At 46.6% G+C, this 17,670-nt stretch overlaps 1 protein-coding gene across 1 annotated transcript in view; it reads right to left on the minus strand.

Annotated features, from left to right (window-relative positions):
- Positions 1–656: 656 nt before the first annotated feature.
- LOC144702713 (kelch repeat-containing protein At3g27220-like) overlaps positions 657–17,670 on the minus strand; it is a 17,563-nt gene continuing 549 nt past the window's right edge. The window contains exons 2-7 of the mRNA XM_078574725.1: positions 16,475–16,672; positions 15,182–15,411; positions 3,591–3,761; positions 3,109–3,214; positions 2,535–2,741; positions 657–909 (exon numbers count right to left, since the gene is read on the minus strand). Coding sequence (XP_078430851.1) covers positions 745–909; positions 2,535–2,741; positions 3,109–3,214; positions 3,591–3,761; positions 15,182–15,411; positions 16,475–16,672 — 1,077 coding nt within the window. The 3' untranslated portion in view covers positions 657–744. The remainder of the gene's footprint in view (positions 910–2,534; positions 2,742–3,108; positions 3,215–3,590; positions 3,762–15,181; positions 15,412–16,474; positions 16,673–17,670) is intronic.

Here is a 17,670-nt window from a genome sequence, read left to right on the forward strand (position 1 = left end):
AGTGATTTAACAGAAGTTGGAAGATAAAAATAGTCAATTATGATTTTGGATCTTTGATTAAAAAGATCTGTAGATGGACACAGAGATGGACCAATAAAACACCTTAGCAAAGAGTACAAATAGAGGATGTGAGAGAGGGAGAAGGACAGAGAGAGAGGGAGGAAGAAAGGGAGAGAGGAGATAGATAAGAGTGCAGGAAAAAGGATGAGAGAGAGGTAAATGGTGAGAGAATGAGAGACAGAGAAGACAATAGAGACAAGGAGTGTACAAAGAATAGAGTGATAAGAACCTCGATCTTGGTTCGTATCGGGAATAGAGTGTAGGACGAGGATGGTAGAATTTACCGGGGTAGAGAGGTGAAATGGGAACGGTAAGAGGGGTCGTACAGGGACGAGTCGGCTGAAGATCCGGTGAGACGATCACGAGGATAGGGGATTGTTGACAGTCAAGGGGACGGGACCGAGACGAAGAGGATTGAGATAGTCAGCCAAGAGGCCAATCTTACCTTCAGTCTTGACTGCCCTCCTCAAAGGAGGGCTATACATATTTATAATAAAAGCAAGCAATCTACCCTAAGCATGATATGACTAAAATGCCCCTAATGGACTAAAATGCCTAAGATACCCTTGGGGGTACAGGATCGTATCACAGAGAGAGAAAGGGCAACACAAGAAAATAATGGACACAAAGATTTAGACTGAAATAGAGCAGAAACAGACATTTTACCATTTTAGAGAGAGAAATTCACAGTTCTAGCTTTGTTCTCCATGTCTGGCCGACAACCTTCTTTGGTGAGGGGTCGTCGGGGCCGCGATCTCGCTGACCCGAGGTGAAGTAAAGCCATCCGTCCCAGAATCCAGCCAAGGTGGTCTTTATTCGATACGGCATCCTCCCAATCACCGTCCATTCCTGATCATCATCACATCCAAAATTTAGACTAAGATCTTTCAGATCCCTTCTCACACTCAAAATTATCCTTGGTTTTTATCTTTTTCTATTTTCATCTGCGTCGATAAAGAATGGAAAATAGTTCATCCTAAAAAATAATCAAAGAGAAGTTGAAATGCAAATGAGGTGAAGGTATTGATGTATAAGGAATGCTAGCTGAAGATCTCCGGTTGTAATGTTCGTCATCACCAATGACGACGAAGAGAAGGCGATCGCGAGTCACTATGGTCCTCATCATTTGTTCTCTTCGGTATGTGAACAACAAAAGAGTCATCATCATCTTATGTCGTCCTCGCCGCGATGATTTTGTCTCATCGTCGTCTCTCGTCTTTCCCTTTGTTTACCTTGCTCAGATGACAAAATTGTCGTCATCATCATCATCTGTCGCAGGATGATGATGGTGATAATGAAAAAACTGACTTTGTCACACAAGATGCAGACGATTGCTGAACGGTCAAGAAGGGAAAGACCAAACCCACAAGACTTCAACTTCAGTTCAATTTCTTGGCTGTCTTCCTAAAAGGAAGGACTAGCACTATTCAAAGGGAAAACATTCAAGAAGGGAGAGACCAAGATAACCCCCCGGAATAAAATGATAAAAATACCCCGGAATAAAATGACAAGGGGTTTGGCGATAATATCAAAAGATTTAAAAAAGAGGACAAGGCGCTCTTGAGCTATTCAAAAACTTTCATCATCATCAAAACCCCAAATCTCTGCATCGTAATAAATGCTTGGACTCGGACGGATGAGGATGGCTCATGGAAACCGGATGATGATGATGATTGTTCGGAAACTGGGTAGCTACTCTAATATTTTCAACACCCGGTAATCCCCAAATCTTGTCATCGTCATCCATGTTTGGACTTGGAAGAATGATGATGGTGATTTGTATGAGTGGCGATGCGAATGACAGAACATGTAAGTCATTATCATCATCATTCTTGACACCGAACTCTAACTGTGCTTTCCATGTCTGGAATGAGGAAATAATGTTTTTTAATCAGAAAATATTGTAGAACTGTGGAAATTCGGAGGAGAGAGAAAGTAGAGAGAGAAAGTAGAGAGAGAGAGAGTGCACAAGATTGGGGCCAAAAGGATCATCTTTACTTCACCAGAGTTCCCCTTTTTATACATATATTTTTTTATCAAAAAAGTCCTTCAGAAAGTAAAGTTAGGGGGCTTGTAAAACAAGTAAGCTTACTTGTTTTACAAGTAGGCTTCCAACGGTCCTCTTTTTAAAAAGGACCGTTGGAGGGCCTGTCCAACGGTTATAAAAATAACCGTTGGATGCTGGGCCTGTCTGGAACAGGCCCAGACAATATCAGGCCCACTAATGGGCCTGATATCTTCGCTCCTAAAGGGCCTGCACTAAGGAACCAGTCTAGGTTTCTTAGTGGGCCAGTAATGGTCCTTAAGGGACCATTACTGGGCTGCTAATGGGCCTGCAGAGGGTCCATTTGCAGTATACTATAGGAGTTAGTAATTTTATTATTCCCCTAGGTTAATCTATTACACATTACATGGCTTTGGGTCCATGGTCAGTATAAGATAATCTCATCAAATATCATGCACAGAAAACATACCAGAGAGTCCAGATTGAAGCGGAAGACTTCCCCAACGAGGATCATCCTCTTGGTCACTGGGTGCTTCTCTGTGGTGCCCCCAACTATAACGATGGAATTATTCAGAAGAACCCAAGCAAACTCAATATGCGAGTTGGGCTTTGGCATTGGTCGCAGCTCCTTCCACCTTCGATCATCGTCTAGCATGAAGACGTCACCATAGACTACCTGCGATTCATCACCATCTTTGATTAATTAATTCTCAGTCCCAAAAATTAGACAGAATCAAGAAAACTCTGGGCATGGAGGCCAAAGGCCACATCAAGAATTCCCCTGATTTTTTTGTCGAGACAAGAGAAGAGACATTATTGATTTTTTTTAGCAACGCAGTCGGAGAAAAATGGTCACGCCAACTTAGTTTAAGTCTGATGAAACTAATATTCTACAATTAACGAGCTCATCCGCTTATTATCGATTAGTTGGTTTTCTAAACCTTCCTTCTCGATTGAGTCAAGAGTCAACTGTTTCGGCACCTCATGGGGGATGAAGAAATATTGTTTTAAATCAAAGCTAATAGGAAGTAAGAGTTGCACACCTCATGCCTTCTAGAGCACTTGAAAATGGGGGAACCAGGTTTGGCCATGAAATCCCCCTCTTGGCCCCCTATCACCAGAAGCCTATCATTGGCAACGATACAAGCCCTGATACAAAAAGAAAGAATCCTAATTGAACCATGTTACGAGGAATTCACAAGAATGCTTGCTTCTTCAAAAACGGAATGTAAGCCCAGACTTAGAATTAACAACAAAGAGGGAATTTCAATCTTAATTCAACATACTTCGCTGCCCTCTTAATGGGGAGGCAACCACTATTTAGGGAATAAAATGACAGAAAATACCCCTGGTAACGGTTTCGGGATTCTATCAACAACTAATCCCATGTGAAAAGCTTGATAAAAAATACCCAAATAAATCTTTTCAATGCCGGAAATCTAATTGAATTTAAGCTTCCAAGCCTCAAACGATTGACTGCCTCAAATAATAGAATAAGATGAGCCTAAAGAGGGGGGAAGAGAACCTGTGAGGACCGCCCTGTGGTATCGGCAACTCTTGTCGCCACTCACTCTCCAACGCTTTCCCATCCTTAACACTCAGACTCCAATGCTCTGTGCCGGGCTCGTGCCGATCCTCCTTGCTGCCTCCCATCACATGGAGCCTTCCCCTCCACAGCTGGGTAGCAGGCGCATACCTAAGAAACCATATAATCAAGTCAAAATCTGATAAACCACTTTAAACGGTTGGTACTTCATATCGTGAGGGATGCATTACTAGCTGGGCTAGCTTAGTAATTACGTTGCCCTTTCAGAGCTTTTTAATTTTCTGAACTTGGGATTCTCGTATCCCTAAGAAACCATATAATCAAGTCAAAATCTGATAAACCACTTTAAAAGGTTGGTACTTCATATCGTGAGGGATGCATTACAAGCAAGGCTAGTTTAGTTGTAAACAAGAAAAGAACAATTCTTGATAGCAAATGAAAGAGATTACAGGGTTTTATAGGAAGCCCTAATGGGCTGACTAGAGAGGGCCCTTAATGGGCTAACAAGAGAGAGAAAATAAAGACTTGTAATACTCAGATCAACACTCCCCCTCAAGCTGGAGCGTGGATGTTATCCACACCCAGCTTGGAACAGAGCTCCTCAAACCTAGGGGCATGAAGCCCTTTGGTGAAGATATCTGCAAGCTGTTCAGCGGACGGAACATAAGGCGTGCAATAATCTCCCGATTCAAGCTTCTCTTTGATGAAATGGCGATCGATCTCGATGTGCTTTGTACGGTCATGCTGAACGGGGTCATGAGCAATGCTAATCGCCGATTTGTTGTCGCAGAACAGCTGGACAGGAGAGGGAACTGGACACCGTAGCTCACGAAGAAGCTGGGTAATCCAAAGTGCTTCACACAGACCATGCGCAAGGGCACGGAACTCCGCTTCAGCACTCGATCGAGAGACCACTTTCTGCTTCTTGCTCCTCCAAGTAATCAGATTGCCGCCCAAGAAGGTGCAATACCCAGATGTGGACCGACGATCAACCACAGAGCCGGCATAATCTGCATCGGTGTAGACTTCAAGACGCAGGCCGGTATGGCGACAAAACAATAATCCACGGCCAATGGTGCCCTTCAGGAAACGGAGGAGACGATGAGCAGCATGAAAATGGCTCATGCGAGGAGTCTGCATGAACTGACTCAGAACACCCACCGAATATGCAATGTCCGGGTGAGATAAAGCAGTTTTCCCACAAGTCTTCTATATGGGCCAGGCTCAGCAAGCTCCTCATCCGCATCGGCACCAAGTCGATGGTTCGCATCAATCGGTGTCGAAGCAGGCTTGGCGTCCTCCTTTCCAAGCTCACAGAGAAGGTCCACCGTATACTTTCTCTAACAAATAAAGATTCCGCTGGAAGAATAGGCCACCTCTATGCCAAGAAAGTACCTCAACGAGCCAAGATGGCGAATAGCAAATTCCGACGAGAGATACATAGCCAGCTCAGTAATGGTCGTCGTATCATCACCCGTAATAATGATGTCATCCACGTACACAAGAAGAATAGCGACTCCCCCTGACGTGGAATGGCGGTAGAAAAGGGTGTGATCACCATTACACTGACGGTATCCACGACGTTGCATGGCCGTCGTGAAACGACCAAACCAGGCACGAGGAGATTGCTTCAAGCCATATAATGCTTTCTTCAGGCGACAGACAACAGACTGCGGAGACGATGGCACTAAGGAAGTGTAGCCAGGAGGTAATGCCATGTAGATCTCCTCAGTCAACTCTCCATGCAGAAAAGCATTCTTCACATCATATTGTTGCAAAATCCAGCCCCGATCCGCAGCAAGGGCCAATAAGATCCGCACAGTATTCAGCTTGGCGACGGGAGCAAAGGTCTCCTGATAATCAATGCCATGTTTCTGAGTGAACCCTTGTGCCACAACCCGGGCTTTGTGGCGCTCAATAGAACCGTCAGAATTATGCTTCACAGCATACACCCAACGGCTACCCACGAGATGCTTCCCGGCCTGTAGAGGAACCAGATCCCACGTTTCATTGTGAGCAAGAGCCTGAAGTTCTTCCGCCATGGCCTGACGCCAATGCGGAAATGAAAGGGCAATGTCCACCGTCTTGGGAAGGGAAGTGGCATCAAGGGAGGTGAGAAGGGCATGATAAGAGGGTGAGAGGCGATGAGAGGAGATAGATTCCGCCAACGGATAGAGGGGAGAGGAACGGGAAGAGGGCAGCACGGCTTATGAGGAGGTGGCAGGAGGGGTGGAGGTTGAGGTAGACGGGGCAGCAGGAGACGAAGAAGGAAGCCGAGGCTTGCGACGAGCAAGGGTAATACCATAGCGTTTTTCAGGCGGGCAGCGACGGATAGGGAGCGGAGGAATCGAAGAAGGTGCAGCAGAAGGGTCGAGCGCAGGAGCAGATACTGGAGGAGGCTCCACAGGAGGGACTGAGACGGCGGCCAGAGGCGGGTCGGGAGGCACAATTGCTGGAGGAGCAACAGGCGGAGACACGTCGGGCGGGGCCGGTGAAGAGGGACGAGGGACGAGGATGAGGAATTCGAGTGGATCGGAGGGAGATGGGGACGATGAGGGTTCAGGAGAGGAGGAGGAATAGTAGGGAAGCAATTCATCAAACGTGGCATCTTTGGTGACGACGAACCGACGAGAGGGTGGATGATAGCATAAATAGCCTTTTTGGGTGGAAGAATAGCCAACAAACACACACTTGATAGCACGGGGATCTAGTTTATCACGACCAAGTTGGTGGTTGGGCGCATAGCATACACATCCAAATACACGGGGAGTAAGATGAGTTCGGAGAGAGAGAGTTGGAAAGGAATGCTGAAGACGGTCAATGGGAGTGGAGTAGTCAAGCACTCGAGATGGAATGCGATTAAGAAGATGGATGGCGGTGGAGACGGCTTCCCCCCAAAAATACTTGGGCACATGCATATTGTAGAGAAGGCTCCGAGTCATTTCAAAGATGTGACGGAATTTTCTTTCGGCAACGCCATTTTGCTGTGGTGTATAGGGACAAGAAGTTTCATGGATAATGCCTTTGTCTTGGAAGAAGGTGCTTAACGTGGTGTTAACGTAGTCTTTAGCATTGTCGGAGCGGAAGCGACGAATGGATATAGAGAATTGAGTTTGGATAAGGGAGTAAAATTGAGGAATGACACGAGATATCTCCGATTTGTTCTTCAAGAAATATGCCCACGTGAATTGAGTAGCGTCGTCAATAAAGATGCATAACCACCGAGAACCGGAAGTACTATGAATAGGGAAGGCCCCACACATCGGTGTGAATAAGGGAGAATGGGGTCGAAGAATGAGAAGACGAGATAGGATACGTGAGTACGATGATGTTTGGCAATTCGACAAGCAGTACAAACAAAGCGGTCCACAGAATGGCCTTGAAAGAGTTTAGGAAAGAGGCGATAAAGAGTAGCAAAGAAGGATGGCCGAGGCGTCGATGAAGAAGCCTGGCACGCTCGTGGGAAGCCGAAAGGAAAACTGCCGCAGCAAAAGCAAGAGAACTCGAACAAGGCGAACAAGATAGAGCCCCTCATGCTCCTCAGCAATGGAAATCGTCCTCCCGACACCTTATCACGATAAAAACATGAATTAGGAGAGAAGGTAAGGTCTTGTTTCAAGTCGCGAACAAGGCTAGATAGGAGAGAAGATGATGAGTAAGGCGAGGAATATGAAGAACTTTAGATAGATGCATAGAAGAGGAAAGGGCCACCACGACCAATACCCGCCACGGTGAGAAGATCGCGAGGCTGTTTTAACTTTGGAGGAGCCAGAAAGCGGGTGCATAAGTTTGAAAGGCTCGAGGATTTGGGGTCATGTGGGCGGTGGCACCGGAATCAAGAAGCCAAGTGGAAGAGGAAAAGAATGGCCAGGAGGATGTAGGTGTGGGAAGACTGGTGGACATACATGCGTGGGCCAAGGAGCATGAGCCCACGACTGGAGGATCAAGCAAGCGGCGTGACGCTCCATCTCTTCCGGAGTGAAGCTAGCGGGCGAGGCACTAGTCGGGAGAAGACCGTACAGCATAGGCACTTGACCCGGGGCACGGGCGAGCGGCTGCAGCAAGGTTGCTCGGTTGTGTGCGTTTCCGTTGAAGCTTGTAGCATCGCGTCTCCTTAGAGTGACCTCGCTTCTTGCAGTAATTGCAAAACAGCGAAGGATCACCTTTGGAGAATCCTCCGTCCGAGCCGTCGGACCACGTGGCAAAGAGCCGGGTGGTGGAGTCGGCGATGGGCGTGCAGGCGAAGAGGAATGAGCTACAAGTGCGGCCGAGTTCTGGGCCTGCTGGCGGGATTCTTCAACCCGCACACTGTGGAGCGCATCCTTGAAGGTAGGACCAGTCTCCCGATGAATAAGCTGAGCCCGTACAACTTCATATTCCGGGTTCAGTCCCATAAGAAACTGGAAAACCCGAAGTTGAAGAGTATATTGGCGGTCCACCGAATCATGTAGTAGTCAATTTCATTCCACAACGAAATAAGCTCCGTACTGTACTCCATGATAGACCGGTCCCCTTGACGCAGGTTAGCGGCCCGATGTACCAGTTCGTACAGAGTCGCAATGTTGTGCTTCTTGGAGTGGCTCTCAAGTGCTGCTTCCCAGACCGCCCGAGCCGACTCTAGAGACATGAATTCACCTTTAACACTATGTGAAATATTGTCCAAGAGCCAACGATGAACTACCCCCTCAACGTCCAGCCAGTCATAATACTTGGGATCGGTCTGGGAAGGTCCGTCTTCTAGAAGATGGCGCATGAGACGCCCTTTTAAAGTTATCTGGACGTACTGGCGCCATTGCAGGAGATTGAATCCAGTAAACATACCATCCGGAGGCATCCGAGGCAAAGAGGATGGTCTAGAGGAGGACGACCAATTCCCGGGCTCGAGAGGCACCGCAGATGCATGTGGCGTAGATACCGGCGTCGAGTCTGGCGTAACAGTAGAGGTCTGGGCTTCAACCGGGTTCGTCATGATGAAAGCAGAGTAGACCACAATCAGAAGGCGCCGGAACGACGAGAAGCCGGGACTGCAGGCGCCGAGACGTAGGGCGCCGGGACGGCGGGAGCCGGGATGGCGGGAGCCGGGACGGTGGGAGCCGGGACGGCGGGCGCCGGGACGACGGTCGCTGGAGCGGGCGCCGGGCAACGGTCGCCGGGCGGCGCGGGCGGGCAACGACGGTCGCCGGACGGCGCTGGCGCTGACGACGGTCGCTGGGGCGCGGCGCCGGGCAACGGTCGCCCGGGGCAGCGCGGGACATCGGGCGCCCGGGCGGCAGGCCGGGCGGCGCGAGCCGGGAGGACGCGAGCCGGGGCGGCGCGAGCCGGGAGGGCGCGAGCCGAGGCGGCGCGGGCCGGGACTGTGGGCGCCGGAGCGGAAGACGCTGGGACGGCGGATGTCAGGAAAACCAGACGGCTGGGAGGCCCGGAGCGAGACGGCGAGAGACCGGAGCGCGAGATCAGGCGGTCGTGAGAACCGCCGAAGATCGGAGCGCAAGGTCGAGCCCAGGAAAACCAGATTAGGGTTAGGGTTAGGGCTCTGATACCATGTAAACAAGAAAAGAACAATTCTTGATAGCAAATGAAAGAGATTACAGGGTTTTATAGGAAGCCCTAATGGGCTGACTAGAGAGGGCCCTTAATGGGCTAACAAGAGAGAGAAAATAAAGACTTGTAATACTCAGATCAACATTAGTAATTACATTGCCCGTTCAGAGCTTTTTAATTTTCTGAACGTGGGATTCTCGTATCCCTAAGAAACCATATAATCAAGTCAAAATCTGATAAACCACTTTAAAAGGTTGGTACTTCATATTGTGAGGGATGTGTTACAAGCTGGGCTAGCTTAGTAATAATGTTGCCCTTTCAGAGATTTTTAATTTTCTGGACTTGGGGTTCTCGTATCCAGATTATTGAATATGCACTTCGTTTTTCTTATTTTTCCGTTTTTTCCTTTTTCTCTTATTTCTCTCCCTATATGTACCCTCTTGAAGGGAACCCAAATTAGACGGTTATCTTTCTTCTTTCAACTTCTTGTTTTCTCTCTCCTCGGAGCTCTCTCTCTCTCTCTCTGTGGATCTTCTCTCGTTTTTCATGGTATCAGAGCCAATATTCATCAAGATCTGAATCTGGATGCCGCCGAAGACTGTGCTGATCAAGTTCCGTTGATTCAAAGCTTCGATCTCTCAGTTTCTATCCTTCAACTTCGATCTCTCGGCATCATTCCTTCCTTTTCTATTGATCCCTCGTTCTGCCACGATCTGCCTGAATTCTCCTGCGGATTCGAAATCGTCAACGCCTATCAATCTGCTGGAATCTGCCGCATTCCGTCTCTCGATCTCCTGCGCGATCTGCTGGGATCTGCTGAGATCTGCCGCATTCCGTCTCTCGATTACCTGCACGATCTGCTGCGATCTGTGGATCTGGTTGGATCTGCTGCGATTTCCTGCGGATTCAAAGTCGGCGTCGCCTCTCTATCTGCTACAATCTGCCGCAATCTGCTGCGATCGTCTGAGAACTGCTGCGTTCTGCCGGAACTCCCTTATTGCTTTCGATTCGGCGTCACTTCTTGTCTAGCCGCAATCTGCCGGGATCCGCCACGATCTAAGCAACATCAGAATATTTTGTCAGGTCGTTAATTTGGCACCAACTCTCTTGAATGACCAGTTTGACATTACTGCTCACAGTTATTTACTGTTTGGTGGTGCTACGACCTCCGACACCTTATGGCGTCCAACGACTCTACTACTTCGGCTGCCGATTTGCCACCAGGGCTATCTCCTCACTCATCCGAGCTAAGCTCTTGGCACTACTCTTTGCCCCGTATACCATCTGAATTTAGATTCACCGGGTTGAATCTTCTTCAATGGCGTCAGTACGTTCGAATCACCTTGAAGGGGAAACTTATGAAGCACCTTCTGGACGAGCCGCCACTTCCCACCGCTCCTCACTATGATCAGTGGCTTGATGTTGAGGGTGTGGTTCATCGGTGGCTTCTTGACGGTATCAGCCCTCCGTGTGCCTCTGAATTCTTATCTCTTGATTCTGCCAAGGAGATATGGGATGCCGCTCAAGAATCTCACTCAAAGCGAAACAACCTGGCCATCATTTATGAACTTGTGACCCACTCTACTAATTTGGTCCAGGGTCCTCGCTCTGTTCGAGCCTATAGCCTGGAATTGACATCCCTTTGGGCCGAGTTGGACCACTACATGCCTCTTGATCCCCACTCAGTTGATCGTGGGTATGTTCTCCAACTCCGGGTTTTCAAATTTCTCATGGGGCTGAGCTCCGAGTACGAGCCTCTACGCAGCCAGTTGATTCATCGTGGAAAAGTTCCTACTATGAAGGAGGCTCTTCTAGCCGTTCAAATGGAGGAGACACGCCTTAGTATATTTCATTCCGAACCTGCCTCGGCAACGGCTGTCCAGCAACTGGGAAGCTCACGACCTACACCTCCTTGGGGTGGGCAACCTTGTATGCCCTCTCCTACAATGCTGCAATCTCAAGTGATTCCCACAGTCCATAAATTGACGAGCACAGGTCATGGAACCCATGGAGATCCTTCTCTTTTCTGCAATTATTGCAAAAAAAAGGGGTCATACTAAAGATACTTGCTACAAGCTCCAGAAAAAACATGCTCACCAAAGTCACTTGGTAATCAGCCCGGCGCCTCTCAATACCTCTGCCTTCACAGGATCGTCCACTGCTCTTCCCACATCTCTTCTTGGAACTCCTCAACCGACTACTGCAGCTACCTCCTCCATGGGAAACCAACTCGGACGTGATGAAATTGACCAAATCCGATAGCTCCTTCAGTCTAAATTGGTTGACTCTACTTCACTGGTCCATCAAGGTACACAGTTTTCTTCTTCCTCTTCCCATATGCAATGGGTCATTGACTCCGGTGCCACTGCTCATATGACTCCTTCATCCCAATGTTTTCTCACTTACACTTCCTCTCCAAGCTCTCATAAAGTTAGTACTGCATCCGGTCAACTTCTCACCGTGGCCGGTGTGGGAAGTGTCCAACTCTCCTCCCATATTACCCTCACACATGTTCTCCATGTCCCACATCTTACTCTTAGCCTCATTTCTCTCCGTCACCTTGTTCAAGATCTTGGTCAAGACTTATTTTTCAACCCTAATACTTGCTTCTATCATGATAAGGTGTCGGGGCAGATGACAATACTTGCTGAGGAGCAAAGTGGTCTTTACATCCTTTCTCTTCCTTCAGTCCCTGCTGTGGGTGTGGATCTCTCCACTACTGCGCAAGACTCTCTTTGGACTCTTCATCGTCGTTTGGGACATCCTTCCTTCTCTACCTTGAAATTAATGTTTCCTCGTTTGTTTCATGGGCGTCCTGTGGACGAGTTTGTGTGTGAACCATGTCGGTTAGCTAAACACACTCGGACAACGTACCCTCCCTCTGATCCTTCTTCGCGTTCCTATTCTCTTTTTTCTCTCATTCATAGTGACTTATGGGGGCCCGCCCCTGTTGCTAGTACTTCCGGCGCCCGATGGTTAGTGATATTTGTGGATGATTCCACCGGCTTTACATGGGGTTATCTCCTAAAAAATAAATCAGACCTTTCCGCAACGATCATTTCGTTCCATGCCCTCATCCAAAACCAGTTTGGTACATCCATTAAATGCTTCCGCTCCGATAATGCCCGTGATTATGTTAACTCTTCCATTTCTACCTTCTTCACCTCTTATGGTATCGTCCATGAAACATCCTGTCCCTACACGCCTCAACAAAATGGTCTAGCAGAACGCAAATTTCGTCACATCTTTGATACCACTCGCTCGCTACTCCTCCGCATGAATATGCCTAAATACTTCTGGGGTGAAGCTTCTCTAACTGCTGTCCGTCTCATTAATCGTCTTCCTTCCCGCGTTCTTTCCCATCTTTCCCCTATCGATGCTATACTTTGGGCCTATCCCACTGTATCCTTGAAAACCAATCTTATTCCACGTATTTTTGGGTGCACCTGCTATGTCACTAACCATCATCCATCTCGGGATAAACTTGATGCTAAGGCGCTCCGTTGTGTCTTTGTGGGTTATTCTTCTCATCAAAAGGGATATAAATGCTATCACCCTTTTTACTCATCGCATCCTTGTGAGTAAAGATGTCACCTTTGCCGAGTTCACTCCATTCTACCTCCCTGGCCCATCCTCCTCTCCTTCACCTTCTCCTTCATGTGATGAGTCCCTCACTTTCCTTGCTCCACTTTCACCCCCGCCATTGGCTGTTAGACCTTCCCCCCCTTCCGTTGCCTCTACCAAACTACGGCCCTCCAAAAAAATTTGATGGGACCACGTACCATCGTCGTCTTCGTCGTCCATCGAATGTCTCTGCCCCGTCACCTGCACCCATAACCAACGCTACAACATCATCTCTCCCTTGCGATGCCCTTTCCTTGGCCTCACCACCCTCTCCACTCCTTGCTGCCCCGGAGCCCTCTCCAGATTGTGATGACCTTCCCATTGCCCGTCGAAAAGCCCCTCGGTCATGTACCTCTATCCCCCTTTATCCTTTAGCCAATTATGTTTCATTTCATCGCCTCTTCCCGTCTTACCGTGCCCTTCTTACCTGTATTGATTCTATTGCCATTCCAAAGACGGTGGATAGCCTTAGGTTCCCCTGAATGGCGTCGTGCAATGGAAGAGGAATTGGTCGCCTTGGAAAAAAACCAGACTTGGGATCTGGTTCCGTTGCCTTCAGGCAAGCACTTGGTTGGCTGTCGGTGGGTCTATACCGTCAAGTACCAGTCTGACGGTTCTCTCGAACATTATAAAGCTCGTCTTGTGGCTAAAGGCTATACATAGCAGTTTGGTGTTGGTTATCTAGAGACATTTGTCCCTGTTGCCAAGATGAATACTGTTCGTCTTCTTATTGCCCTCGCGGCTCATCATAATTGGTCTCTTCAGCAATTCGACGTCAAGAATGCCTTTCTTCATGGTGATCTCCATGAAGAAGTTTATATGGCCTTGCCTCCAGGCTATACAACACCTCCTTCGGCGCCTCCCTTGGTGTGTCGTCTCAAGAAGGCTCTCTATGGCTTGAAGCTGTCTCCTTGAGCGTGGTTTGGTCGGTTTACACACTCGATGAAACTATTTGGATATTCCCAGTGCAACGGTGACCATACACTTTTCTATCGTCATTCCTCGTCCGGGGGAGTCACACTACTCCTTGTCTATGTGGATGACATTATCATTACGGGGAATGACTCATATGCGGCAGGTCAGCTAGCGGCTCATCTTGGAAGTGAATTTGATATAAAACATCTTGGTCTCCTCCGATACTTCCTTGGTATTGAGGTGGCATACTCCGCGACTGGCATCTTCCTTTGTCAAAGAAAATATATAACAGATTTTCTTCAAGAGCTTGGAGAGGAGGACTCGCAACCTCTTACCACGCCCATTGAAGTAAATCACAGGCTAACTTTGGCAGAAAATGACGAGGTCGTTGATCAAGGAAGGTACCAAAGATTGATTGGTAAGTTGATATATCTCACTCATACTCGCCCTGACATTGCTTACATCGTGGGCGTGTTAAGTCAATTTATGCACTCTCCAAAGGCATGTCATTTGCATGCTGCCAACCGTGTACTTCGCTATCTCAAAGGTACCATTGGTCTTGGTATTCACTTCAAGCGCAATGGTGGCCTCCAATTGGACATCTATACAGATGCTGATTATGCTGGCTCTCATGTTGATCGTCGCTCCACGAAGGGTTACTGGACCTTCCTTGGTGGCAATATTATTACATGGCGCAGTAAGAAGCAATCTGTCGTCTCTCGATCCAGTGCTGAAGCAGAGTTTCGTGCCCTGGCACAAGGTCTATGCGAAGCATTATGGCTCACCAGTCTCCTTGCAGAGCTGAAGCTATCGTGTCATCAACCTACTCAAATTTTCTGTGATAACAAGTCAGCTATCACCATCGCTCATGATCCAGTGCAACACGACCGCACAAAACAAGTTGAAGTTGATCGGCACTTCATAAAGGAGAAGCTGGACTCTGGACGTTTGTGCCTTTCATACATTCCATCCGCCCATCAACGCCCTGATATCTTCACCAAAGGATTGTCGGCCCCACGCTTTCAAGAATTGTGCGGCAAACTGGGAATGGATAACATCCATTCACCAGTTTGAGTGAGACTATTGAATATGCACTTTGTTTTTCTTATTTTTCCGTTTTTTCCTTTTTCTCTTATTTCTCTCCCTATATGTACCCTCTTGAAGGGAACCCAAATTAGACGGTTATCTTTCTTCTTTCAACTTCTTTTCTCTCTCCTCGGAGCTCTCTCTCTCTCTCTCTCTCCGTGGATCTTCTCTCGTTCTTCACAGATAAATAAGGAATATGAGACCATTGAATGTAATCTTTTGTGGTTTTATTGTTCTATGCTTATCTCTTGTGGGGGGGGGGGGGGGGGGAGACTCATCCAATGGATCAGGATGTCTGAGGATGACAGAGATGACGATGATAAAATCGTCGTCGTCCTCCAACCATAAAGACAAATCAAAGGACAAATTAATAGCCAAAGTCAATGAGAGAAATTTTAGAGTACCTGGGAACAGGAAGAGATGGCAGAGTATGCCATTCCTTCTTTTCTGTATCTAGAACAAAGCTTTTTGAAATGGGGGGTCGGCACTGAGGACCATATTGGCCGCTGATCACATAGATGTATCTTCCATCACTCGCCACACCGAGATGAGAATGAGCCATCTCCTTTGGCATGTCGATCCTTCCACTCCAGGAATTTGAAGTAAAATTGTAGATATCCACGTGAGAATGAACCTAGATTAATATACTTACATCAGATTTTTAATACGTACGAGGATTCAACTCAGAAAATTGAAAAATATTATGTTTAAAATAAACAGAGAAGAGCAAAGAAGTAAACTAGGGATAAAGATGAATGAAATGATTCATCAATGTCTGAACTTAGGAGCAACTTTAAGAGCAAGAAATGTAGATGAAGAAGAAGATGCAAGTTAAAAAGTCGATGCACCAGAAGATCATGTTATGAAGTGAATCCCTAAATTAGAATTCACCAACATTTGTATAAGTAGGTCAGATTTCCAGGCTATGGTTGAGACTGAACAAACACAGTTTCAATTAAGGACACGTCAAATTATAATGTTTTAAAAAAAATCAGAGAAGAACGAGATTCATCCACACTCACCCTAGAAAATATTTTGGCATGTCGATCCTTCCACACAGATTTTTTGTACTAAAATGATAGATATCCACGAGAAAGTGCACCTAATTGATCTAGTTAGAGCAAATTATAATGTACCTAATAAACGGATATTGGCAGAGAACAACAGAGGATAACTGAGAAGAAAATTCTTCCTCAATCACTCTAATAGGTGCTTTGACAAGTCAATCCTTTACCACAAGGAATTTTTTAATAAATTTTAAGAAAAATCTAAATGAGAATGCATCCAAACTAAAATAAGTCAGCCAGATTTATAGGCCAACAATGCGGGTAAACATACAAGGATTGAATTCAAGGAATCGAAATTTCTGACGTTTAAAAATAAACGCATCTGAGCAGAGAAGAACAAAGAAGAACGAAGAGGGACAGAAAATAACACAGGAGAACAGAGAAATGCAAATAAGGACAAGGATAACTGAGAAAGAGATAGAAGGACATATAATAACAGAGAACATATAAGAACAGAGAAGGACAAAGATCGACAGAGCAGATAGAAGGACAAAGAGTACGAGTGAAGAACACAATTAACAGAGTAGAACTGAGAAGAAAATTATTATGCAATCACTGTGGGAAGACATTACATTTGTTTTTTTTTTGAAAGAGACACTATAATTGAAGATATGAAAAGAAGCTTCATACGTAGTCCAGGGAACCATATCCAGCAAGAACGTAGAGTAAATCTTTGATTTGTACTGCCGAACCGTCGAGGCGCGGCACTGGAGCCTCCGCCATGCCTTCCCAATTCAATTCCGGTGCGGGCAGGTCTGCAAAAGTCGCGTTCAACTCCCCCACCAGCGCAGCATCCACCATCATCTTCTTCTTCTTCTGCACACCATTCTGTAGCAACACCCAGGGTATCAATTAGACATAGTTGTTCTGTTCTGTTTGTTTTAAACGAAAAAAAAATTGCACAAAAGAAATACACATGGCCTTGTTCTTTGTTCTGTTCTTTTTCAAAAACGAACAAAATTCACACAAAGCGAACAAAAGAACAAAATGCGATGTTCTGTTCGAATTTGTTTTTGTTCTGTTCGGAAAACTGAACAGAACGAACAATATACACATATTCGCACAAAAAGAACAGAACGACCATGTCTAGTATCAATTGAGTGTTTGAGGGAAATGATGAAACTCGTTGTTGTAACCCACAGCATTGCCATTGTCATCGTCCATGACTTGAGTAATGAGAACAATTTCATCCTCGTGATTCCATCAGGAGACAAATGACAAGTCATCATCACCATCATCACAGTTATCTACGGCCAGGTATGAGTGATGATGATGATTTTGTCATTGAATGGCACTGACAATAAAGACTTCACTCTAATTATGAGAATTTTTTTTGAAGAAATATAAGAAATGCCGGAGAGAATTTGAGGTTTAGACGACAAACACTTCACTCTAATTATGATAATTTTTTTTGAAGAAAATCTAATTATAAGAAATGCAAAAGAGAATTTGAGGTTTAGACAACAAAAATGTCATCAACATCCGCCTCTGCAGGCAGCTGACCAGGAACAATGACAAATTGTCCCTTAGAATAGTAAAAACGTGAATTATGATGCCCAGAATGGTGCAGTGCCATCATCATCGTCATCTCAGCAAACAGATGGGATGACAAGGGTAACGTCAACGAACGAAACGGATGACGTAGGCCGATCCGCTCTCCTATAATAACGGATGACGTAAACTGCTCCGTTCTCGTGTTGAGATGATGACGGATGACGTAAGCTGATCCGGTCTCCTACCAGACTGATGCCGTAAACTGCTCCCTTCTCGTGTTGAGATGATGACGGATGACGTAACCTACTCCGTTCTCGTACTGAGATTGTGAC

Source organism: Wolffia australiana, chromosome 4, assembly GCF_029677425.1.
Source record: "Wolffia australiana isolate 7733 chromosome 4, ASM2967742v1".
Classification (NCBI taxonomy): Eukaryota; Viridiplantae; Streptophyta; class Magnoliopsida; order Alismatales; family Araceae; genus Wolffia; species Wolffia australiana.